Below are 25,848 nucleotides of genomic sequence, written 5' to 3'. Positions count from 1 at the left end.
AGGCCCGAAACGTCAGCCTCTCTGCTCCTATGATGCTGCTTGGCCTGCTGTGTTCATCCAGCCCTGCACCTTGTTGTCTCGGATTCTCCAGCATCTGCAGTTCCTACTATCTCTGAGTATTTTAACCATCTCGTCTTGACATATTATTGTCACCAAATCTCTTACCATCAGCATCCTGTGGATTACCATTGATCATAAATTGATCAGACAAGGCAATATCATCAGCTATAAGTACTCCTCCAAGCCAGCAACATCCTGGGAGAATACCACTGACCAGAAACTCAACTAGTCATCTAAATATTGTGGCTACAAGAACAGGTCAGACGATAACTGTGCAGCAAGTAGCTGGTCTTCCACCTTCCACATCCTATCTGCCATCTACAAGGCATAAGTCAGGAGTGTGATGGAATAATTCCCCCTAGCCTGGATGAGTGCAGCTCCAACATAAGCAGCTTGACTCCATCCAGAACAAAGCAGCATACTTGTTTAACCCCACATCCACAAAACATTCACTTCCTCCACCAACGCTCAGTAGTACTGTGTACCATCTACAAAATGCACTGCAGAAATTCAAAAATTCACCAAGCTTCCTCAGATAGCATCTTCCAAATTCATGACCACTACCATGCAAAAGGACAAAAGCAACAGATACATGGGAACACCACAATCTGTACGTTTGTTGAATGGCTAGGAAACATCGATTCAGAAACACAATCACTGTTCCTTTAATGGCACTGGGTCAAAATCTGAAAATTTCTTCCCTAACAGCACTGCGGGAATACCTACACCACATGGACTACAGAGGTTCAAGGTGCCAGTAAAACAAATGTTGGCCTTGTCAGAGATACTCACATGCCAAAACAAACAAAAACACAATAAAAAAAAAAACTGGTGCATACATCTAGCCCCGTCCTAACAATAATCTTTGCACAACATATTTTAATAGTTGTAGAATTGCTTTGCTTTTGGGTCCAAGCATAGCTCAAGCTATCTATCCACGTGCTCTGCTGCACAAAGGTTTTCAGGTTATTTCATTAACACAAGATGGTTACATCTGTAATATTCTTTCCAAATATACAAATTTTTGCAATGCAATGCATTTTTTTTGATAACACAATAACAGAACAGTTAACAATATAAAATATTACTGAACAACCACCACTGTTTAAAATGACAATTTTCTGTAACACAATAAATATTAAAGCAGTGGGTTTTTTTCCCCCCAAGGGAATATGCTGGTTAATGAATCTTTGAAGAGAACCCTGACATAAATAATCTTTGAACACAGCAGCTCATTCCAAATATCATTCTTTTGTTTGCCAATTATTTTTAAATTAAGAAACAATCTTAGATTGTCAACATTGTTGAGACCATCACCGTTTTTCTTTTTTGTTCTATTTTTGGTTGGAATTGAGAGTTGCCGTTGTCAATCTAATTTTGGGCAGCAGCTTGTTTTTGAAGGGAGGAGAGCACAAACAAACTGATATTTGTTTATAGGAACTGGACTGGAAAGTTAACTGCAGGTTAATTATTGCTTGAAGAACATTGCAGATATTTCAGCACCAGGGCATGTTACTCTCAAGGACTGGCAGCTGCTTGGATGTTGCATTGGACAAGCAATAGGAGGCCGGTGTTGGACATGCAACCACAGAGAATGTGGCAAAAACAAACTGTAAATTGAACTGATGTTTGACTGGGTTTTTTGGGGCAGAAGGGTATGTGCTCAGAAGCTATTGGACTGGGAAGCTGCATTTGCATTTTACTCTATCTACTCATATTCAGTTCAAGAATTATTGAATGTTCTGAGGAAAGACCACCAGTTTATAAGAAATGAGTCAATATTCCTCAGAGCCTGCTAAATGCTGTCTGCATTGACTGGTGACTTTGGAAATCAAGCAAGATACAATCCCATGTGCCTGGAATACAACACATCGTTCAAGGATCTCTTTGAAACAGTTACGTAACTGGCAAATGACAACTCTTATTTTCTTTTTAATTTATCACTTAACTGTGTCGGTCTGTGGGGGTTACAATCAGAGAGGCCATTTAGATCACCATGTTGTTTAGCCTTGCTCTGTTACAGTTACAGTCTTAATAAATTGTTAATTTCTTTCTAAGTTTTACCTTGGTGTCTGAATTTGCTATTCTTAAAGTCTGGTTAGGAACAACTGGGCAATTTTGAGGGTCATTGAATGTTTTAACTTCACAGTGTTGTGAATCCAATATTAGCGGGTCTGATTTGGTCTGGCTGACTAACCTGTGTACAACAACATCAACTGAATTGTTTGGGAGGAAATTCAACAAAACATTGCAGGGGATTTAAGTTTACGTCAAAGAGCACAGATACATTTCAATGTTAATTTGAGTGCCTCAAAATTAAGCGCACTGTCTCAAGAACACAATTAAAGAGGTGGCTATTACAATAATTTTTTAAAGCAGGAACAGCAACAATAGAACATGTTTTTTTTCCTATTTATTTGTGGGATGTGATGTTGGTGGCTGGCCAGCATTTCTTGCCCATCCTTAGTTGCCCTTCGTGGTGGTGAGCTGCCTTCTTGAACCGCTACAGTCCTCTTGCTGTGGGTTGACCCACAATGCTATTAGGCAGGGAATGCTAGGATTTTGACCCAGTGATAGTGAAGGAATGCCAATATATTTCCAAGTGAGGATGGTGGGTGACTTGGAGGTGGTGGTGTTCCCATCTATCTGCTGCCCTTGTCCTTCTAGATGGAAGTGGTCATGGGTTTGGAAGGTGCTGTCTGAGGATCCTTGGTGAATTTCTGCAGTGCATCTTGTAGATAGTACACACTGCTGATACTGAGCGTCAGTGATGGAGGGAGTGAATGCTTGTGGATGTGGTGCCAATCAAGCAGGTTGCTTTGTCCTGGATGGTATCAAGCTTCTAGAGTGTTGTTGGGGCTGTACTCATCCAGGCAAGTGGGGAGTATTCCATCACACTCCTGACTTGTGCTTTGTAGATGGTGGACAGGCTTTAGAGGAGTGAGGTGGCGAGTTACTCGCCGCAGTATTCCTAACTTCTGGCCTGCTCTTGTAGCCACTGTGTTTATGTAGTGAGTCCAGTTGAGTTTCTGGTCAATGATAACACCCAGGATGTTGATAGTGGGGGGAATTCAGTGATAGTAACACCATTGAATGTCAACATACTTGCAACACTTTTGATTTGAAATCATAATTCCATTTAACTATAATGTAAAATGGCAGAGTGTCAGTGCCTATTGTACTAGCCTCACCAAGGAATAGTTTATTTATCATTAAGGGTTTAAGATATAACAACTAAAATTAGACTCACCTCTCACAAGTGCAGCTGATCATGAGACATAAAATATTATATATGATGTATGTAAAAATTACTGCTGTAATAGTGCCTCGGGGAATAGAATAGCTGGGGTTCTTTAAATCACCTGAAAAGGACATTAAAGTAAGGATTTACAGCTTCAGTTAACTTTTTTGTTACCCAAACTTCATTGAATTTTTCATGATGCATAGAAAGCAGATATCTGCAAACACCAAATATCATTAACAAATGATTTAGCAACAAATGTGCCACTATGGATTTAGCACCATAATAAACATGGTAATATATACTGAGAACACAATCCTTACAAACTACTGTGTAATAAATCTTATGGTCCATGCAATGTGGCATCAACAAGGCATTCGAAACTTGATGCTTTCCGAATGGAGGCACGGAACAGGAGACTATGTTCCAAAATCTTCAAAATTCATTTTAATTGATGTACATGCAATGTATAGTTAGCAAATTTATGGATACATTTATACCTATATTGCACTTCAAGTATTTGTTTGGACTTTACCTGACATGTTGGATCCAGCCATGATACCAGTGCACCCATTGAACATTACTGCAAAGACAGCAGCGAAACTCATCACCTTGCCAGTTGTGTAGTCTTCTACATATTGAGCTACGGAAAGAAATTGAAGGAAAAACTATAGCTTTTTTCAGAAAAGAGAAAAAAAACAAATTTGTATTATAACATACGATGGGTGAAAAATAGCAAATGCTGTCTATGCTTTTCCTCTCCTTCGCAGCTTGGCTCCACATACTTAGAATGACAAAGAATGCACAAATAGATACCATAACCTAATATTCCCCTCCCATTCCTCAAGAAATCGCCCCAGTTAAAAGTAAAGTGGTTTCATGGTTCAGTATGAACGAAGATATCAGATTCATCCAAGACTAGGTTGATACTAATTGGAATGAGCTTGCGGCTACAATTTTGTAGCTCGTGACCAATCTGGGAATGTTACTCAAGTACACTCAGGGATACTAACAGAACAATAATGATCTAATAACAATACATGATTTCACACCCTGAATAGAAGTATGCAGCATAACATGGCTACACTTGGGAGAAATTAATAACAATTTAATTAATCTGTATCAGCTTGTATGCTTACCTCATTTCAACCTTGCAAGTTAGCTGACTGCTATAACATGAATTTCCAGGAAAAAAACACTATTTTATCAATCTTTGCAAAAAGGTTTGGGTCTGTTCATCCTGATGTGAGCAATTTTAATCACAAGTAATTCTCATGTTATGGAAAAAAAAATTGGTCAGCTAGAAGGAAAAATTACTGCTTGAGTGGAGTGAAGAAAACATTTTACTGGTAGTACAGAACTTGAAGACTGTTGATGAGAGACATGTAGCCATAGCTTTTTGTCTCGCACACATTGGCTAATAGCTATTCTAACAACTAATTAGGACCAGTCGAGCTCACAACATGGCTCATTTACATTTGCTAAGAGTGCCATACCTTTGTATGCAGAGAACTTTTGTTTGCAGAGAATGTGTGTTCAAACCTTGTACCAATATTTGGTTCCCTGTTACTTTCTCCAGGGCAACGTCAACCCAACAGCACCCTTTCCTCTTGCAGTTCAAATTATTGTGATAGTTTGAAATTTTGTAATTTGCATTCATCTTGATATGTCCAATGTAAAAAGCTTTGGCAGCATGCATCACTTTTCAGTAATATACTGAAGAAAAAGTACAATTTGTCTTCTGCAGCAGCCAGCAGAAGTTCAATGTGGATGGTTATTTTCAGTAATTAGACTGAATATATAAACTGTTGGGCCATAAGTTTTGATTAATCATTTTAATTTTAATGAAGCTGAAACAGATGCAATAAGTAGTCACTAACCTTTGTTGCCCTAACATCATTTCAGCCTATATGCATTTGAATGAAGTTACTACTGTGTACTTACTTTTAGGATTAACTTACGTGGAAGATTACTCTTCAGAGTTGACAGTTTAAATCCAGTGAATGAAGCCTCTGAGATATTCCCCAAGGATATTGTGATGTTAATAGACTTTGGTGACACTGCAAAAAAGCTGATGAATATTGTGCCAAGTACCAGAATAACAATGAGGAAAATTATGAAGGACGCTTTTGCATAGATGTCAGCTCCAACTAAGCACACAAGAAGGCAGAAAATAAGAATCACTGTGCCATAGAGAAGTTCATACCAGTAGGACTGAGGAAGAACCTGAATACTGCTTGTGGTTAGCCCTGAAAGAGACAATGGTTCAATTAGCAATATACAACGTTCGGCCTATTTCCTGTAAAATTTGTATCTGTACTTTGACTTCTCTGGCATGAACATTTGTAGAAATTTACAAAATGACATTATTGTCCCAATCAATATGAACATGTGTTTCACTGCAAATGTGAAAACTTGTCTACGGAGACATGCAACTCGAGTTATTGCTGCCACATGCCGTCATTGTTGAGGGCAGGACTTGAATGTCACGGGCTTCACACTTCCATCTGGGAAGACGTTCCAGGTTTTGCCAGCAGCAAACAATGGAATGGCAAGACGTGTATTACATTCACAACCTACCAATGAATTCATCCAGCCCATTTCGATGCAGAAATGGCCCAAAAAAAAATTGTTCTTCCCCACAGTTTAAAAGAAACATAATTCAGGTATTCACAGGCCTTTCCCTAGAAGTCAGGTACATGAAAGCTGTCCTGAATGACTGGTTTGTCAGCAGTACAGGGTACTAGCAGAAATTTTGCTGCAATGTTGCTGAGATAAAGATTGTCAATCACATGTCAACTATAACCGCTTGGCCTTTCAACCTGCATCTGCCACAACAGATGTGGAACATAGAACAGTACAGCATAGGAATAGGCCCTTCAGCCCACCATGCCTGTGCTGATCATGATGCCATTCTAAATTAATTCAATCTGCCTGTACAAGGACTGTATCTGTCTCTTCCCTGCCTGTTTGTGTATCTGTCCGAATGCTTCAAATTTGGCTAATATATCTGCTTCTACCACCTCCCCTGGCAGCGCATTCCAGGCACCAACCACCCTGTGTAAAAAACCTGTGACATACTTTTCCACTCTCACCTTAAACCTCGTGTTTGATACCCCGTAGTATTCGACATTCCCACTCTGAAAAAAAAAGACTCCAAATATCCACCCTATCTATGCCTCAATTTTATATACTTCTAATCTGGTCGCCCCTTAGCCTTTGACGCTCTTGTCAAAACAATCCAAGTAAGTGCAACCTCTTCTTTATAGCTAATACACTCCAATCAGACAACATCCTGGTGAATCTCTTTTGCACCCTCTCCAAAGCCTCCACATTTTTCTTATAATGTGGTGGCCAGAACTGCAGACAATACTCCAAATGTGGCCTAACTAAAAATTTATACAGCTGCAATATGCAAATTGCCAACTTTTATCCTCTATGCCCTGACTGATGAAGGCAAGCATGCCATATGCCTTTTTCAACCATGCTATCCACTTGTGCTGTGGAGATTTTTGATTTGTTTGACAATTCCCTTATTTCCACCTTTTGTCCCTTGACCTCGGCCAACTCTCTCATCCACCTGGTCAATCTGGCTAGCCCATTTTTGTCCCTCAAATCACAGAGTACAAATTTAAGCATACTTGGCAACTACAAGCTTAAACATCCATTGTCAGATCTGGTTGGATAGCATCAAGTATAATGCATCTTGCCAAAATGCTCTCTGCTAGAACTAGCTACTACTCCCAGATAATTTCACAGCATATAGGATGGGCTTCTCTCCAATAGTAACCAATTCATTAAATCACTCTCATGCCTTTTCCACCCTCATGTTAAAGTGAAGAGCTCATTGCATTCTTCATCATGAATGTGCACCTCCCAGATAAAAATAGACCCTTCATTCTGGAGTTTTCAAAAACATCACCAATTCTGTAAGTGAGTTGTTTCTATACTAAGACTTTTTTTTTCTACTCATGGTCTCATTTCAGAAGATACATAAGAATAGCCTGTGGTAGACAAGTTCCCCTGCTCCATCTGTAACTCAATTCAATTGTGGTTTCAGTATAAGCTAAGAGCATGGAGGCATCAGAGCCTTACTGTTATATTAGCTGACTAATTCTCATTTTTTCAACTTCATTTGCCAAAATGTATCATTGTAACGTGAATACCAGCCCCCATGATTAAGTGTGTAATGTTTAACAAAAAAAAAATGCAAAGTCTCAAATAGAATTTAGAACATTGATTTAAAGTTACTAGCTTACCTGTTGGTGACAACCCAAAAATGTCAACCATAGACTCAACAAGTCCCAAGACATAGAGAGCACTTCCACATATATTAGCAAAGAAGAACATGATTCCAATGCTGCCTCCGAATTCAGGACCCAAAGCTCGACTGATCATATCTGACCACAAGCATCAGTAAAGGAAAAAAGTGCAACACTTTTTGGAGTTGAGTGATTATTCATAATCTACATAATTCACGTAATTGCATGCAAGAAATTGTCTCACAAAATAATGTTATTGAAAGCCAAGTTCCATTTCAAATGAGTACTCTGGAATTTTACAAAATAATTTGGAATCTTTGCAAGGTTGGCATAGCCATCTATGAACATCAAAATGTAAATACTTAGACGCCAGTAGGAATCCACAAATGAAAGTTCACATACTCCACAGTACATATACATGAAGACAGTAACAGTACAGGAAAGAAACTTGATTAAGTCTGTCATTTCACATTTTGTGATGAAGCTTATTTACCAATCATTTTCTTGTTCTAAACAGTCTTGTTACCTGAAATGGTGGATTTTAGAGTATTAAGAGAAATTTACCATTTCAAAAACTTGGGGCATTCATTTGCTGCAATGGTAATATTGGTGAAAGGTACTATAAGTTTTGTTCTCATGCTGCCCCAGCCCACTCATGTTTAATGCCATAAGAAGACTGGTTTAATGAAGTATGGTAGTGATGTCATTGAACATTTAATGCTCAAAGCTGACGTGCCTATTTGTTTATTGCCTACTTCACTCCCATATTCAAACAGTATTGTTGTACTGACCTTACTTGGGTGTTCAAACTGTTTTATTGGTCAAATGATGATAAGTTCCAATATTTACAAACTGCAGTTGACACATCAAATGCATTGCACCTGGAATTGCAGGCTTAGTTAAAGATTTATTATAGTTTTTTTAAACAAACAGTCATTATATTTTACTTAAGGTTTTTAATCATATTGTTTCATTCAAAAAAAAAATCAATTTTTTTTTAAAACAGACTTTTTTTTGAACGAGTGTTTAAGGGGCTACAGTGACCGGCTGAATCTTTTTTAAATTCTAAAGTCTATATGTGTTTTAAAGGGTTAATTCACATTGTAAAGGTTAAGAGGGCTTTTTTCACATTGAGGAAACCAGACAGTGTTTTCAATATGGAATTGTGTTTTTGTTTCAGGGAATCCTACACGTGGTTGGCTCTGGAGAAGGTTTTTCTTCCTTCAAGGAATTTATTGAAGAATCCTTTTTTTTAATTCAATTAATCAGCTAAGAGGTTGATTTTATTTAAGTTCTATATGTTCGATATATATATATATTTTTAACTTTTTCCATTTTAATATTATTTTATTTGGTAATGAAAGGTAGTTTATTTTATATATAGCTTGTTATTGAAACTTTTTTCAGGTTTAATGTTATTAAGAGCATATGAGGTACAGAGTGAAATGACTAGTAGATTTAGAAAAGTGATTACACAGCAGGATCAGTCTGACAAAATGGGTGACTATTGGGAAAGGTAAGAAGATAGTTCAAAAGTCTCCAGTGGCTACTCCTCTATCAAATAGATATTCAGCTTTTGGAACTGTCAAAAGGGATAGTCTCTCTGAGGAAAATGGAAGAGCCAGTTAGTTAGTTATTGGACACCTGGAATGATTCTGATGTTAGGTAGTATTTGACAAGATTTAATAGAATTATTGTTATATGGGACTCTCCTGTCAGGGGCATAGACAGGAGATTCTTTGGCAGTGATCGTAAATTTAGGTTGGTTCGCTGCTTTCCTTGTGCTAGGATTAAGAACGTCTCTAAACATTTCAAGCATATTGTTAAAAGGTGAGATTGAGAAGCCAGAAATTATTGTACACATGGTAGGAATGACATTTTTAACAAAAGATTAAAGCAGTACAGAGTGAATTTAAGAGGTTTGGTAGAAGATTAAAAAATAGAACCTTAAAAGTATTAATCTTTAGTTTACTCCCAATGCCAAAATCAAACTAGGGAAGGAGAAAAAGGTTAAAAGGAGATAAATCAATGGCTGAGGACCTGGCGTATTGTTCAGGGATTCAGGTTTTTGGACAATTGGAATATCTTTTCTGATAGAAAATACCTGTTCAAAACGGATGGGTCTAACCTGAACTGGAAAGGCACCAATATCTTAGCAAGGAGATTTGCTCATTCCATTAAGGGAGGCTTTATTCTAAGATAGAGAGGGAGTGGAGGAATTCTAAGTAGCATTTTAAGTAAGGAGGATTAATGGGGAAGGTTCTGAATATGAGGACAGCAGGTCAATGAGAAAAGAAAGACAGAGAGAGTCAGAGTATATAGTAAACCTGAAGAGCTAAACTGCAGTTATTGCATTGCAAGTGCTCTTACAGGTAAGGCTGATGAACTCAGGGCGTATTTAACAACACAGGATTGGAATGTCAAAGCTATTACAGAAACTTGGTTAAGAGATGGACAAGACTGGCAGCTCAAGGTTCCAGGTTTTAGATACTATAGGAAAGGAGGCAAGAAAGGAGCCGGGGGGTTGGGGTAGCGTTTTTGATTAAGGAATACATTACTGCTGTAACTAGGGGAGATATTTCTGAAAAATTGTCCAGTGAAAATATATGGGTAGAAATTACAAACAAGAAAGGAAAGATCAGTGATGGGATTGTACTATAGACCCCCAATAGTAAGAGGGAAATTGAGAAAATAAAAATGTAGGGAGGTCTCAGATATACATGAGGGTTGTAATAATGGGGGATTTTAATTTTCCAAACATTGACGGGAGATACCATAGTGTTAAAGGTTTGGATGGTGAAGAATTTGGCAAATGTGTTCAAGAAAATTTTCTTCATCAATGTGTGGATGCTCCTACTACAGAAAGAGCAAAACTAGACCTTCTTTTGGGCAATAAGGCAGGGCAGGTGACTGAAGTAAAAGTGGGAGAACACTTTGGGTCTAGCAGATAAGCCTTCTGAAAAAGTTAAAGTTTTTATTTGGAGTAAAGCAAATTTGAATGGTATGAGACAAGTACTTTCAAAAGTTGATTGGAGTAGACTGCTCACAGGTAAAAGGATGTCTCACAAGTGGGAGACGTTCAAGAGTGTGATGACGAGACTTCAGAGGCATTATGTTTCTGTTAGAGAGTGAAGGGTAAAGCTGTTAAGATTAACGAACAATGGATGAATAAAGACACTGAGGTTCTATTCAAGAGCAAAAGAGAATCTTATTTTAGATATAGACATTTTGGTTCAATTGAATCTCTTAATCAATATAAAGAGCATGGTGGCATTCTTAAGAGAGAAATCAGGAAGGCAAAGAGGGGATATGGCAGATTAGGTTAAGGATAATCCAAAGAGGTTCTACAAATACATTAAGAGCAAGAGGGTAATTAGAGAGAGGGTAGGACCTCTTAAAGATCAAGGGGGCCGTCTTTGTGTTGAACCCCAGGAAATGGGAGAGGTACTAAATGAATACTTTGTGTCAGTTTTTACCGTGGAGAAAGAAACGGAGTCTAGAGAATGCAGAGAAATAAATTTTGACGTTTTAAAAACAGTTCACAATACAGACGAGGAAGTTCAGGAGATCTTAGAGAATATTAAGGTGGATAAATCTCTGGGACCTAACATTGCGGGGAAGTAAGGGAGGAAATTATAAGATATCTCACAGAAATATTTGCATCATCTATCATCAGGTGAGTTGCCTGATGATTGGAGCGTGGCTAATATTGTACATTTATTTAAGAAAAGTTGTAAGAAGAAACCGGGGAACTATAGATCTGTCAGTCTGACTTTGGTTGTGGTTAAATTGTTAGAGGTGATTGTAAAAGATAGGCTATATAGACATTTAGCAAGCCAAAAATTGATTGAGGATAGTCAACATGGTTTTGTGCGAGGAAAGTTGTGTCTCACAAACTTGATTGAGTTTTTTGAGGAAGTTACCAAAAAGATTGATGTTGGCAGAGCGGTAGAGATTATTTACTTGGATTTTAGTAAAGCCTTTGACGAGGTTCCACATGGTAGACTAATTAGTAAAGTTGGATCACATGGGATTCAGTTGGGTACATAATTGGCTGAACGGCAGGAGACAGTGAGTAATAGTGGAGGGTTGCTTTTTGGACTGGAGGCCTGTGACCAGCAGTGTTCCACAGGAATTGGTTTTGGGTCCTCTTTTATTTGTCATTTATATAAGTGATTTGGATGAGAACATAGAAGGCATGGATAGTAAGTTTGCAGACAACACCATTGTTGGTGGCATTGTAGACAGTGAAGAAGGTTTTCCATGATTACAGAGGGATCTTGATCAAATGGATCAATGAGCTGAAAAATGGCAGATGGCGTTCCATCTGGATAAATGCAAGGTATTGTTTGTTGTGCCAAAATGCAAGGGTACAGCTTATACAATTAACAGTAGGGCCTTGGCCAGTGTTGTATAACAGAAGGACCTAGGGGTGCAGGTTCATAATTCTATGAAGTTTGCATCAGATATAGACAGGATGGTTTAAAAAGGTATTTGACACGCTTGCCTTCATTGGTGAGTCCTTTGAGTATAGGAGCTGGGAAGTCATGAGGTTGTGCAGGACATTGGTAAGGCCTCTTCTGGAATACGGTGTCCAGTTCTAGTTGCCCAGTTACAGGAAAGATATTATCAAGCTGGAGAGGGTTCAGAAGAGATTGACCAGGATGTTGCCAGGTATAGAAGGCTTGAGTTATAAAGAAAGGCTGGATAGGCTGGGAATTTTTTCACTGGAGAGTCGGAGATTGAGAGACCACCTGATGGAAGTTTATAAAATAATGAGAAGTATAGATAGAGTTGATAGTAGTTGTCTTTTCCCTTGGATGGGGGATTTCAACACTAGGGGTCACAATTTTAAGGTGAGAGGAGAGGGATGTTAAAAAGACATGAGGCAATTTTTTTTTAAACATAGGAGGGTGGTTCACTGAATTCCTGAAGAAGTGAGGGTGCGGGTACAATTACAATGTTTAAAAGACATTTGGATAAGTACATGAATAGGAAAGGTTTGGAGTGAATATGAGCCAGGAGCAGGCAGGCGGGACTAATTTAGTTTGGAATTATGGTCGGCATGGACAGGTTGGACCAAACAATCTGTTTCCATGCTGTATGACTCTATAACTCTATGATAAAACTGCTTATAATTCCTTAAGGTAAACTGATACGAAAAAGGAGGTTGGTCCAACCTGTAACCAACAAAGTTAGGCAACTTCCTGTTCCTTTATTACTCATAATGTTTTTAAATAAATTGTACTGTCCTTTGATTGCAAGTGTTGTTTAAAAATAGCTGCACTTTAATTCTATTCCCTTGCAACACCAAGTCTAGTGAATTTTATTTGACGGAAGCTTCGTGTAAATTTTGCAAACGTGAATCTAATGAACATTTCACAAGATTTCATGTTTTCCATTTAAAGTGGCTGTGACTATCATGATATGGTATTTATTCAGCAAACTTGATCTCACCCTTGCTTTTATTTGGAGATGAAGCTGTAATAATTGTCTAAAGGTAATGCAAAATTCCCAGTAAACAATGGTGTGGTGCATGTCCCAATATAAATTACTCATGCCATAATTTCTGCAATCTTTGCACCATAATATCATAGATGCACATTTCCTATGATAAGCTTTCAGCAAATTGAGGCCCATGTTCCTTATCTTTCAATCTTAGGTCAATTTCACACCTCAATTAATTTACTATTTGCTCCTTCATACTTCACCAACTCCTAGTTATACAAGTTAATTGATCAAAACAGGATAAGCGCTCAGCATACTGTACTAGTGTTTGGCCATTATCCATTTGGCAAATTATTTTGTTTCATTTTGAAATTCTAGGTGATCAGTTTTGTTTTGGAAAGTAGAAACATCTTGAAAAACCTGTGTTGTTTGAAATGATGATGAAAAATTGCTTTCTTAACCGAAAAGTACCATAAATACAGGAAAATTATTTTGATGACATGTATTTTACACCACCATTGGAAGCTCATGTTGCAAATATGCCTGTTCTGTAATTTTGTATTTGGCACATCATGAGGATTACAGTTTTCGTGAACATTGGGAGAGTTTACAGTGAAGACTATCCCATTCAAATCCGAGTAGTAAAAGATGTAGAATTCCAGTAGAATTCTAATAGATCATGGCAGTACAAATGTTTCGCTTTATCTTGAAACACTATGATAATCAACAATAAACACAAAATAAAATACAGAGAAATCTCAAGGGAAGATGCATGATTTGCCCATTTATGATGATCTCAGCTGATGTTGTTATTATTAGAAAAGTCAGATGCCAGACTTAAATCTGGCTTGGTAAATTATAGTTCGTTTTGTTTTGGTATTAATGAGATGGTCTCTCACTGAGACAGAAGCACACAATGTTGTGGATTTCCTTTTAAAAAATAAAAAAACAGAATAAACCAAAATATTTACTTAGTTCAAATTTGAAGTTTTAACCGAGAGGTTCGAGGGAAAAGGGTGCCAGATTTTATAAAGAGATGAGGAGAAATTACATCTCTCAAGGATTGTGAATCTGTGGAATTCACCACCCCAGCGTATGGTGGATGCCAGGACATTGAGTAAATTTAAAGGAAGAAATAGACAGACAGATTTTTAAATTATTAACAGTTTGAAGAGTTCAGGGGAACGAGCTGGAACATGGAGTCGAGGCCAAGATGAGATCAGCTATGATCGTATCGAGGGCAGAATGGGCCCAAGGGGCTGAATTATCTACTCCTGCTCCTTGTTCTTATCCTATGTTCTAAGAAAAGTAAAATTATAATTACATTAATATCAAAATAATCTTTTACAGGTTTCAAAAGAATCACTTCTACACTACTCCACAGCAACTATTATATAGCACTCATATCAGAATCCCTTTCTCTGTCACATGACAGATTTAAGGTAATTATGACATCAATTCCCAAGAAACTGGAACCTCTAACAGCTTAGTCCTAGAGCTAACATACATCCAAATTTAAACAAACTCATCTTCATGTCTTCTGAAGAGATTTATTCCCAAACCAGAAGTGTTGGTTATCTCCTTACTCTAAGGTAATCTATTTTACTATACTCTCCTCTTCTCAGGAGCACTGCTGTATACATACATCTTCATGCAAGGACTTCACAGAACTGCCCATAAAAACAAAAAAATCTCGCTCTCGTTCTTTACTATGGGCGTTTTCTTAAAGTTTAAGAATGCTCCCACTCCAGAAATTTCCAATAAAAAAAACCTTGAGGTACAAACGTCTACCTTGCTAGGTCATAAAACATCCTAAAGGAAGCAAGCATCCATTAAGATGTCAAAGTAGCCCTTACAAACTATTGAAAGAAATTGCCATGGCTACAGAAATACTTACATGTTAATCATTAACTTCAGACACACAGAAACCAATATACATGCTACAACCTCAAAATTCAAACCCCCCCCATGTAAAATGAATGATATTTTAAATATGTATAAGTCAGCATTTATAACAGCAGGTGCATGTGGTGTAATGTGCAGTGGTCTAAGAGGATGAACACACAAGGCTTTAGTGTCTTGTGAAAATTGACAAAAGTCAGCAAGTGCATTTTTCAGGAGGTTTATGAAGGAAGAAATTAAATAATTATGCATTTTCCCAATCTTTTAGTCTCTGGTTTTACAATGGGTTGAACACAGTAGATAAAACTTGGCAATGATTCTTATGCATGATAATGGGACTGGGAAGGGATGTGTATAATGTAGCAACAAATAACCAAATTCAGCAGCGCCACACCTTTAAGCTATATCACATGGACACATCAGTTCAAGAAGCCAGTTCACCATTACCTACTCAAGAGCAACAGGGATTGGCAACTAATGCTCGGCTTTCCAACAATACACAAGTTCCATGAACTATTAAAGAAAAATCTAACTGTTTACAAATCATAAACCCTTGCTCTATTTCTGCAGATTTATGGACAAACCATTATTTCTGCTTGGCTAGACCGATCTAAACTTCTGTACTGTGATTTTATATGGGACTAGCTGGGTAATTCTTTCAGGAGCCAATATGTATACAATAGGTCAAATGACCTCCTTCTGTACTATAAAATTCTATGATTCTGAGTCATGGGCCCAGTTTTAAACATCATACCTCAGGTTAATGTTGACTTGATAGAACTGCAACACAGATTCAGTGGATGATAGGTATTAAAGGATTAAAAAATGAAGACAATTTGCAGAGGATTTGCATTGCCTTGACTTCAGATAAGTTAAGGTGATTAGTTTAAAGATTTAAGGGAACAAAACATCTCCATAGAGTAGACACTGAGAAGCTATTTGCTCTGTTAGAGGTACAATCTTTAAACTCGAGTTTCACCCAAAATTGTACAGAAGTAAAAATCTCTCTCCTGAGTCAATCCACATTTTCAGGAATGAATTGATTTTTGTTTTAAATGAGGTAAAAGAATCAAGATATAAAAATCATTAGCAGGCAAATGTAACTAAAGGTACACAACAACCATGATATAAATAACAATAAAACAGAATCGAGCGGTTGAATAACCTACTCCAGCTTCCTTTTCCTACCAACATTCTCTTCTGAATTTCTTGTATCACATCTGCTACCAATATTATACCCTACAAACTTCCCAATTTAAGTAAATGGAAATGCTACAAGAAATATCCACCAAGTAGATATTGAAAGACCAATAAAGTAAAATTGATCAACAGATTATTAGTTTAATCAAAGATGTTCCTTGACCCAAAAACAAGAAGATTGCTGGCCCAAATTTACTTATTGAGTCATACAACATGGAAACAGGCCCTACGGTCAAACCAGTCCAAGCCGACCATAATTCCAAACCAAACCAGTCCCACCTGTCTATACTTGGCCAATATTCCTCTACGCATTTCTTATTCATGTCCTTATCTAAGTTTTAAACATTGTAACTTTACCGAAATCCATCTCTTCCTCTGGAAGTTCATTCCACACATGAACCACTCTCTGCGTAAAAAAACACTGCTCATGTTTTTGATCAGATCATCACTCAATTAGTACCAGCCATTGGAAACATTATTGTCATCCTGTTATGTATTTTCAATTGATTTATTTTACAATTTAAATGTCAATACATTGAGTCTAGATTTGCTCAAAATTAACACACAAAGCTAATTAACTTGAAATCATAACATTAAAAGATACAGTAGGCACCACCAGCATCCAATGCTCCATTAGTAGATATAGCACACACTGACAGTACAGTCATGCTTATGATGAAATATGCCACAATGAACATGAGTATACTCTGGTATAATCCTGCTTGGCCAACAACAAAACCTTCAAATGAAAAAAAAAAATCATTTTATAAAAGAAATACATTTGCACTACATAAAAATAACTATGTTAGATGTGTAGGAAATAATTTCAGAACAAATCTACTCACACTGTGACTCAAACTGAAAGAGGAAGATGAACTGCAACATTCACCACGTATCAAGTTAACAAAACAAAGTAAAAAAGTCTTGACAAATGAATTGATTGATAATTTGCTGATAACTTCCAATGTTTATTGCCTCCTACAATAAACAGGAGTTCAATCCAGGCCACTGATCTCAATAAGGATGGGAGTAGGCATACTACAACAGGCCCAAATAGCCCAGTTAATAGTTTAAAGTCACTAATGATCCCAATGTAAACTAATTGAGTTTACGATGCACCTTAAAATCAAATAGTTCATTAACATTCTTTATCCTTGTTTATTCAAGAAGGTCCAGATGGAAAGGACAAAGAAGTAGGCAAAAAGCACCACATCACAGTGAATACTTTTAGAAAATGAGGAAGCTTCTGACTGAAAGGGAGTCATATTTAAGTTGTTCAAAGACTAGCAATTATGGATGCAAGGAACAGGAACTATTAAACACAATTTACATCTTCACCTCACTGCTTTAAAAATTTGTAGTCATTGTCTTATAGCCAAAGAAAACAGCAACATAAAGCGCTCACGAGGAACAAGTTATATAAATGCCTGAGAAATCTTCACTGGGTTGCCGAGAGAGCTCCCTGTCAAGTGATTGGAATGAGGTCAGTCAGGTGGACCTCATAGAATCTGAGTTCCCTGATTGTGGCAGTGGTTGTTAACCTGGGTCACAGAGTCCTGGCTGACCAATACAAAGAGGAGTATCAGGTTCTGTTGATTCTAGAAGCTGGCTCTTAGTCAGTTGGGTCAGTGTCATGTACTACGCATTTGTTACTCAGTAACAGGATACTAGCCTTCATGGAGTTATGTCAGGGGCAATGAAAAGAAAAAAAAACACTCAGGCTTCCGAAATAACTGCACGATGTCAGAAACACTTACCCCAACTCAAACACTCTTGAAGAGATTTGCTTGTAACAGTCATCTTTGAGTTGGGGTAAGCATTTCTGGCATCTTGCTGTTATTTGGGAGGCCTGACTCATTCGATCCTGCCATTGAAGATTGGGCCCAGTATGTGGAAAGAATGCATGATTTCTTCCCGGCCAAGTGACATCAGGGCAGGCAAAAAGCAACGAGTAATTCTCCCGACAGCTTGTGGACCTGCAGCTTTTTCAGTTATTAGGAGCCTAAGTATCCCTGAGGCACCAGATACTAAACTCTTTAAAGAGGTGATGGATTTAATTAAAGAATATTATGATTCCAAGCCTCCTCCAATTCTATCGGTTTTACTCGGCTGTTTGAGAACCCGGGGAAGCTGCATCAGGATTTTTGATGAGGTTAAGAAGACTGGCAGAGGCATGTGATTTTGGTTTAACCGTAAGTGAGATGCCGAGACACCATTTGGTATGTGGGACTAATGATGTGACTGTGCAAAAACCCCTATTAGCTGATACCCAGCTGAACTTCAAGCAGACATTACAACTAGATTTATCATTAGAAAATGCAGAAAGTGGAGTGACAGAGTATTCCTAAGGAAGTGGACACCCTTGCCAGGCCAACTGAGTTTGGGAAGCACCAATTGAGTGAAGGCAATTGCATAGCCTCACTCAGGATGTAGCTTGAACAGAGGAGTTCTAGATCAACCCACAGCAAAACACCAAATCAAAGCCAAACCTCAGCCAAACGGTTAAAACGTTTGAGGATCCGGGCCGGCAGGCCATTCCAGTTGTTGCCAGAATGCAGACTCGAGACAGCAAAAGAGTCCCACTTGGCCTAAATTAAGTCAGAGAACTCACAGGCTGGTATCCAGGAGAGTGTACACCCTGGAATGTCCACCGACGTCTGGTTTGGAACGGCCAATCAGAAGCTCAGAGAAGAATTATAATTTTATACAAGCAAGAGGACATTTAAAACATGCCAGAACCACTGAAGGAGAATTCAGATATGACAACTTGCTTCTATATAGCATCTTTAACAAAATAAAGGGTTCAAAGCTGTGTTACAGTAGCATTTTCAAAAAGTTTGGCAACGAACCACCAAAGGATTTACAAAGGTAAATTACCAAAAACCTGCCTGTTCAGCCAAGATTTAAGGGACAATTGAAGAAATTTGGAAGGGAAATCTAGACTAGTGGATAGCCTAGTGATAATACTAACTAGGCCATTAATCCAAAGATGCAGGTAATGTTCTGATTGATTGATTGTCACATGTACCGAAGTACAGTGAAAAGCTTTGTTTACAAACAGTACGGGCAGATCACAGTAAACAAGGATGTACAGATCAAAAAGACTCACAATCACAGGGTGTGTGCTAGGCGTGATCAATGGGTTTGAATCCCATCATGGCTAATGATGGAATTTGATTTAAATATTATAAAATTCAATAATTAAAAGTCTAATGACGACTAATGAAACCATTGCTGATTGTCGGAAGAACCCATCCAGTTCACCAACGTCCTTTAGGGAAGGAAACTGCTGTCCTTACGTGACCTACATGTGACTCCAGACCCACAGCAATGTGGTCCACTCTTAACTGCCCTGTGGGCAATTAGGGATGGGCAATAAATGCTGGCCCAGCCAGAAAAGCCCAATTCCTTTAAATGAATAAATAAAAAGCAAACTCTCAAGCCTAGATAGTTAAACATATGGCTGTCCACAGCCGGATCAATGAATCAGCAACCACTTGACCCTACAACTGAAGTAAATTCAATTTCTTGTAGGTTTATCATTAGCAATCATTATAACAGAATGATAAACAAAAGATTGCAGAAGCTGGAAATCTGAAACCAAAACAAGCTGCCGGAAAAACTCAGGTGGTCTGGCAGCATCTGTGGAGAGAAAGCAGAGCCACTGAACCTGAAACAGATGCCATTTGACCTGCTGAGTTTCTCCAGCAATTTCTATTTTCTGTTTCATCTAAAATAGAACATTGCATGACAAGCTGAATTCACATATATAAACGCTAAAGCTTCTCTAGTTTTGCACAATTTAACAATATCATCTATCATTCATCTCATTTTTAAAAGCATTATTTCTCTGCAGCTATTGTCTTCTGCCATGTGTGTGTACCATTTCACTCGTCGGGTCATGCCTTACTGAAGTCAACTACCGTATCTCTCACTGTTTATTTGTTTTGTTGTGTGGGTCCGAGTTACAGCATTTATTACGGAAGGATCTACCACTTAGTCTATCATTTTACATCTCTGACACCACCACAGCAATAAGATTTGGACAGTGTTTCCCCATAACCATTACTCACACTTCTATCACCACAAGGTGGAGAGTGTTTTTTTTTTGTTATTTTCACTTGTTGATATGTATTTTTAAAGTTTGTCAGGGCAATGCTGTTTGAATCATTAAACTTCAATTAGCACTTAGCTGCCTTTTTAACAACCAAATTTGTGTTGAAATTTGGGATTTTTAGCTGTACACCAATGCAAGAGTGATCACTCTATAGACAAGTTCTGCCACAGGGTGAATGCCTAGGACAGGTTTAGTCTAGGTATCTAAAATGCACTTTGCATTCATCACCTCCAATGCCACTGAAAGAAATAGAAGAAATTATAAACTGTAAGTAACTGGACAAGATTGAACTTAGGTATTCTTTAAATTGCAGAATTTAAGTCTAGGTATCAGATAAATTAACTGCGTTAGCAGCAGAGGTGATAAATATTTTGTTCTCAAGACGAATGAGAAACACTTCCTTGTGACGACATATCGGTAACAACTGTGTTGGAGGAAAATACCAGTCTGACCTCACTGATCTAGTGGGGGTGTAAATGATGAACATGATAAATCTCTCAATCCCTTTGTATTAAATGCAATGACAAACTTGGAAAGCTAATACAGTGAGTAAGACAGTAGCAAACCTCTTAAGGAAACAGACTGGTGAAGTGATTAGTTTAAGAATGAGGTGACCAGCAGCTCAAAGGGGAGCAGGAACAAAGAAATCTTGGAGTTTTCACATAAAAATCTTTGAAGGTGACAACATGGAAAAGCATGGAGTTTTGCTACATTCTTATAGCTATATCCTTACAGCTTTCTGAGTTGGCCTCACTAGAGATTGACTTTATGAAGTTTGCCTCAATGTGAAATAGACAAACCCATCTGAGCCAAAATTAACATTGTCAGATCTGTATCTCTTGTTTTACTTCACCTACGACAAATTCACTTATTGAGAGATGAAAGGGGGGGCAATTTGCAAGAAACAATGAAATCTGACTCAGGGTTACACAAAGGAATGACATTTCAGCAGCTGCTTTTTGAGCAGCATAAGAAAAAAAAATAACTTAGATATGTAACAGAAAGTCTTTTGCCCCAATTGTTTCTCTTAGCCTCTTAAAAACAGTACCTGGTGAAAACTAAAGTGTAAAAATAACTATTCATTGAGAATTCAAAGATATCTGCAGATACCACCACTGTTGAAGAGAAAAGTCAACTATTGAAAAAAAACTACCTTAAGTTAACACCATAAGGAGTCTGAGGTCTTTAAACTATGCAGCTTTTATTCTTAGGTAACAAGGTGTAGAGCTGGATGAACACAGCAGGCCAAGCAGCATCAGAGGAGCAGGAAAGCTAATGTTTCCTGTCTGGACCCTGTGGTTCTGGACCCTTTTTTGTTTGGAAGAAGGGTCCAAATCCAAAAGGTCAGCTTTCCTGCTCCTCTGATGCTGCTTCGCCTGCTGTGTTCATTCAGCTCTACACCTTGTTATCTCAGATTCTCCAGCATCGGCAGTTCCTACTATCTTTGAATCAGCTTTTATTCTTTTTGTCTGTGCAAGAGACACCCTTTTTAAAACTTCATACTTGTGTTTGTGTGGTGTGATAGATGTCATTTTTATTTGTGGGGATCAAGATTCTTCTTTTTTTCACAAGAAAACTTTGTAACTGGTTCCTGAATTTTGACTCTCACTATATTTTAACTGAAGTGTGATAGCTGAGTGCTAAGTGGAAATAAAGATATTAATAGCAACAGACTGAGGGAGAAGCAAATCAAAGGGAAGTCAATTCACCTCTCCTCACCTGGTACGAACAGAAAACAGGAGAGTCCTCAAGGCAATTGTTCTCGAGGCAGAGTGTCAAACAGAGGTTTAGTAAGTGTTCAAAATGATAACAAGTTTTGATAAAGCAGGTAGGGAGAAAGTATTTCCAATGACAGCGAGATCAGTAATCTGAACATTGTGATGATCTAGACTTAAAAAAGTTTGGTTGAAGCGGATTCAATCAATTTTCAAATGGGAATCAGACAAACACTTGAAAAGAAACATTCTGCATGGTAGTGAGAAAACTGTAAGTGAGTGGGTCTAGTGGTCTTTTAAAGAGGAACAGAGAGCAGAATAAATAAGCACTTTGCTTACTAGTGAATCCATAACTCAGATATCCTGAAACAAACAGAATACGGAGAAACTCTGCAAATCTGGTAGCATGTGTGGAAACAGAAACAGAAACAGTTTACATTTCGAGTTCAGTGCCTACCAGACGACTAGATTTCTCCAGCAATCTCTATGGTTGTTCCAGATTTCCAACTTCCGTGGTATCTGAGGCTGTCACCTCAGATATCCTATTCTACTTACGAGGGTATACTTACATCGCTTTTTAATTCAATACATGGCTAAAAGTCACCATTTTGGAGCAGTTTGAAGTGAAGCCTGACAGTATTTGAATCAACACTGTTCAAACTCAAGTCTCAAGCAACAGCTGACGTCAGGAGGGAATTCCCAATTTCAGGATATTAACCTAGGTCAAACTGCAACAAACTCAAGCAAGAACGTTCAATCCCAAGAGAAATGAGCACTCACCTATCCGTAGGAACACCACCACACTGAACATCGACAGCAGAGTGGGGATAACCACTCCAAAGAAAGTCGACAGCTTTTTGGGCGCGGGATGCTGAGCTTCCTTCCTGGTCCGGCCAGCGCTGCTGCTGCTGCCGGATTCGGGCACAGCGCACAGCCTGTAATTGAGTAAGGGTGTCCGCTCAGCCATAGCTGTCACACATCAAGTAAAGTGTACAACCCTGGACAGAACTGTCAGGACATACACTGTAACAGAACCAACTCAGACTGCTACAGGGAGATTCCCACTCTGGGTCATGTGACCGGTCATATGACTACCTCCCATTCTCTCAGGCAATGACGCTCTTATTGGGGCTGTGAATTGCTGACTAAATCGTTCCTGCAGAAGTGGTCATGTACTAGAAACCACTTCACGTTTCACAGTTAATCTACAATCTAACGCTTGGTGGAAGAGTACTTTTTTAAACCTTGTAGATTGTCAATCAAAATAGGTGGTACTTTTGGGAGATTATTTTGCTCTTGAATGAACCACTTTGTGTAGCAATCAGGGAACAAAACGAATCAATGGAGATAAATACTGTGGTTCCTTGTTCACTTCAGTTCAATGTATGTTGTTTTATGACAGCTGTCACTTTGAGAAACTAAGTGACTTTACTGTACAGAACAGAAGTAGGTCCACCCTTCTCTCTGGCCAGGTAGCATCATTTGCCAGCAGTGCATCTCACTATACTACCTTTCGGAGATAGCAAGAGCTGCAGATGCTGGAGTCAGAGACTTTTGGCATGTGTTATCGGAATTCATGGATTCCTATTGCCTTAAAGAATACAACGGTTTTTGCTCCATTAATCTGTTCTTGGTCACTTATACAGAAAACCGCTATTATGGTTTGTGACTTGTTGGACTGTCATCATTTTTCTTTTAATATTATGACAATTCTCCTCCCTTTGTCCCTGCAAAGCAACTAGTTGTGGTCTAGATCTGTTTTTTACACATAGCTTATGGCCTATCTCCAGAATCCACGCTTGCTGGTTGCAGTGTGCTATAATCATGTATTAGAGTCAATGAGGCCCTTCATCGTTAATATTATCATAGTCCACAAACTGTAATCTTGATTCTTGGGGTATCCGCAGCCAAGATACCATGCAGGCCTCAATTATAATCTCGATCCATGGAACATCTGGACAACAATGACACCTATGTCAAGCTCCTGCTCACCGACTACAGCTCCGCCTTCAACACCATAATCCTCTCCAGTCTGATCTCAAAACTATGAGACCTAGGTCTCGGCTCCACGCTCTGCAACTGGATCCTCAGCTTCCTAAACCATAGGCCGCAGTCAGTGAGGATAGGCAACTGTACCTTCTCCTTGATAACATTCAACACTGGAGCCCTCCAAGGATGCGTTCTCAGTCCCCTCCTGCACACCCATGACTGTGATGCCAAATTCCAAACGAATGCCACCTACAAATTTGCTGGCAACACCGTAGGATGGATATCAAACAATGACAAGCAAGACAGAGGACTTGGTGATGTGGTGCAATGATAACAATCTCTGTCTCAATGTCCGGAGATCTAAAGAACTGATAATTGGCTTCAGAAAGAAAGGAGGAGAACATGCCCCCTTCTACATCAATGGAGCTGAGGTTGTGAGGTTTGAGAGCGTCAAGTTCCTAGGAGTGATGATAACTGACAACCTGTCCTGGACTTCCCATATAAATGTGATGGTCAAGAAGGCACAACAACGCCTCTTCTTCTTCGAGTGACTCAGGAAATTTGGCGTTTCCATAAGGACCTTCACCAACTTTTACGGATGCACCACAGAAAGCATACTGACTGGGTGCATAATGGCCTAGCATGGGAACTGCTCTTCCCAGGACCACAAGAAACTACAGAAGGTTGTGTGCACAACCCAGACCATCATGCAAGTCAACCTTCCATCCATGGACTCCGTTCACATGTCCTGTTGCCGCAGAAAGGCTGCCAACATCTTCAAAGACCCATCCCACCCCAGTAATACTGTCCTACAACCTTTTCCATTGGGCAGAAGATACAGAAGCCTGAACACACACAGCAGCAGGTTCAACAACAGCTTCTTCTCTGTCATTATTAGAGGTGATTGGACTCTCTAACTTCCAATAATGCTGATCTTGTTAATGTTGATCTTGCCCTGCATACGTCCTGTGCAGTGTAACCTGTATGCCTTACTCTGTCCAATTCATTTTCACCGTATAATCTAAGTCCTTGCTACTATGATCTGCCTGTACTGCTCGCAAACCAAGTTTTTCACGGTACTTAGGTACATGTGACTATGTATCAAATCAGATCAAATCAAATCATTTCAGCTAAATGTGCTGAAAAGAGGTTAAAAACTGGTTCACTCCCTTTCTTTGTGCATGGAGTTTCCAATTCACAGTGAGTTCATCCAAGGACCTAGCAACGGTGCCTCAAGAAATTCTCTAATCTCACACAGGTGGTCAAATGATATCTCAAGTTCACTGCACCACTAGCCTCTTACACTGCTTAGTACACCACTCTTCCCCATCATTCAACCATCAGCAGTGCCTTACTGTTAGAATTCTGGTCTATAATTCAGATGTTCCTCACCCACATCCACAAGCCAATGATGCAACCTCATACTCATCTCCCTCGGCTTACACATACTCCAGCTATTCAGTTGGCAGACAGATCCCCTAACACAGTGTAACACAATCACTGACATTCTTGGCGGTTAAGATGGCCTAAACTGCCAAAGTGGAGTGAAACTGGATGGGACATGTGAACCTACATCACCCAAGCCTACTGAAAGAGACTGTGCTCAAAGTTTTGGATCAGGCTGTTGCACCTGGTAAGATTCAGGTTAACTTAAAATTCATCTCATATCCCAACACCCTGTCATTACTGCACTCTGGCATGATTTGTAAGCTATAAATCATGTGATCATGGATCAGTTGTTTTTTACCCATGCACCCTCCTCCCCTTGTGATTTTCTGCTTCCAATTTCTCAAGAACTATTCCTGATCAGCCACTGCAGCCTCACAAGGAAATGCAGGAACTGCCACAGGCCTCTGAGAAAGAAGCACCATCGCTTGGTCTCATATTTACAGGCACAGGTTCAGATGTTTAGTA

The 25,848-nt window shown here is 38.8% G+C and overlaps 1 protein-coding gene across 4 annotated transcripts in view; it reads right to left on the bottom strand.

Annotated features, from left to right (window-relative positions):
- zgc:153039 (uncharacterized protein LOC767698 homolog) overlaps nt 1–23,025 on the bottom strand; it is a 133,612-nt gene extending 110,587 nt beyond the window's left edge. For all 4 annotated transcript variants that reach the window (XM_048604440.1, XM_048604438.1, XM_048604439.1 and 1 more), the window contains exons 1-6: nt 22,726–23,025; nt 16,718–16,852; nt 7,561–7,701; nt 5,263–5,550; nt 3,837–3,944; nt 3,311–3,422 (exon numbers count right to left, since the gene is read on the bottom strand). In XM_048604440.1, the coding sequence (XP_048460397.1) occupies nt 3,311–3,422; nt 3,837–3,944; nt 5,263–5,550; nt 7,561–7,701; nt 16,718–16,852; nt 22,726–22,912 (971 nt within the window). In that variant the 5' untranslated portion in view covers nt 22,913–23,025. The remainder of the gene's footprint in view (nt 1–3,310; nt 3,423–3,836; nt 3,945–5,262; nt 5,551–7,560; nt 7,702–16,717; nt 16,853–22,725) is intronic.
- Nucleotides 23,026–25,848: the final 2,823 nt, after the last annotated feature.

This window comes from Rhincodon typus, chromosome 13 (genome assembly GCF_021869965.1).
Source record: "Rhincodon typus isolate 14 chromosome 13, sRhiTyp1.1, whole genome shotgun sequence".
Lineage (NCBI taxonomy): Eukaryota > Metazoa > Chordata > Chondrichthyes > Orectolobiformes > Rhincodontidae > Rhincodon > Rhincodon typus.
This window is presented reverse-complemented; position numbering and strand designations above follow the sequence as displayed.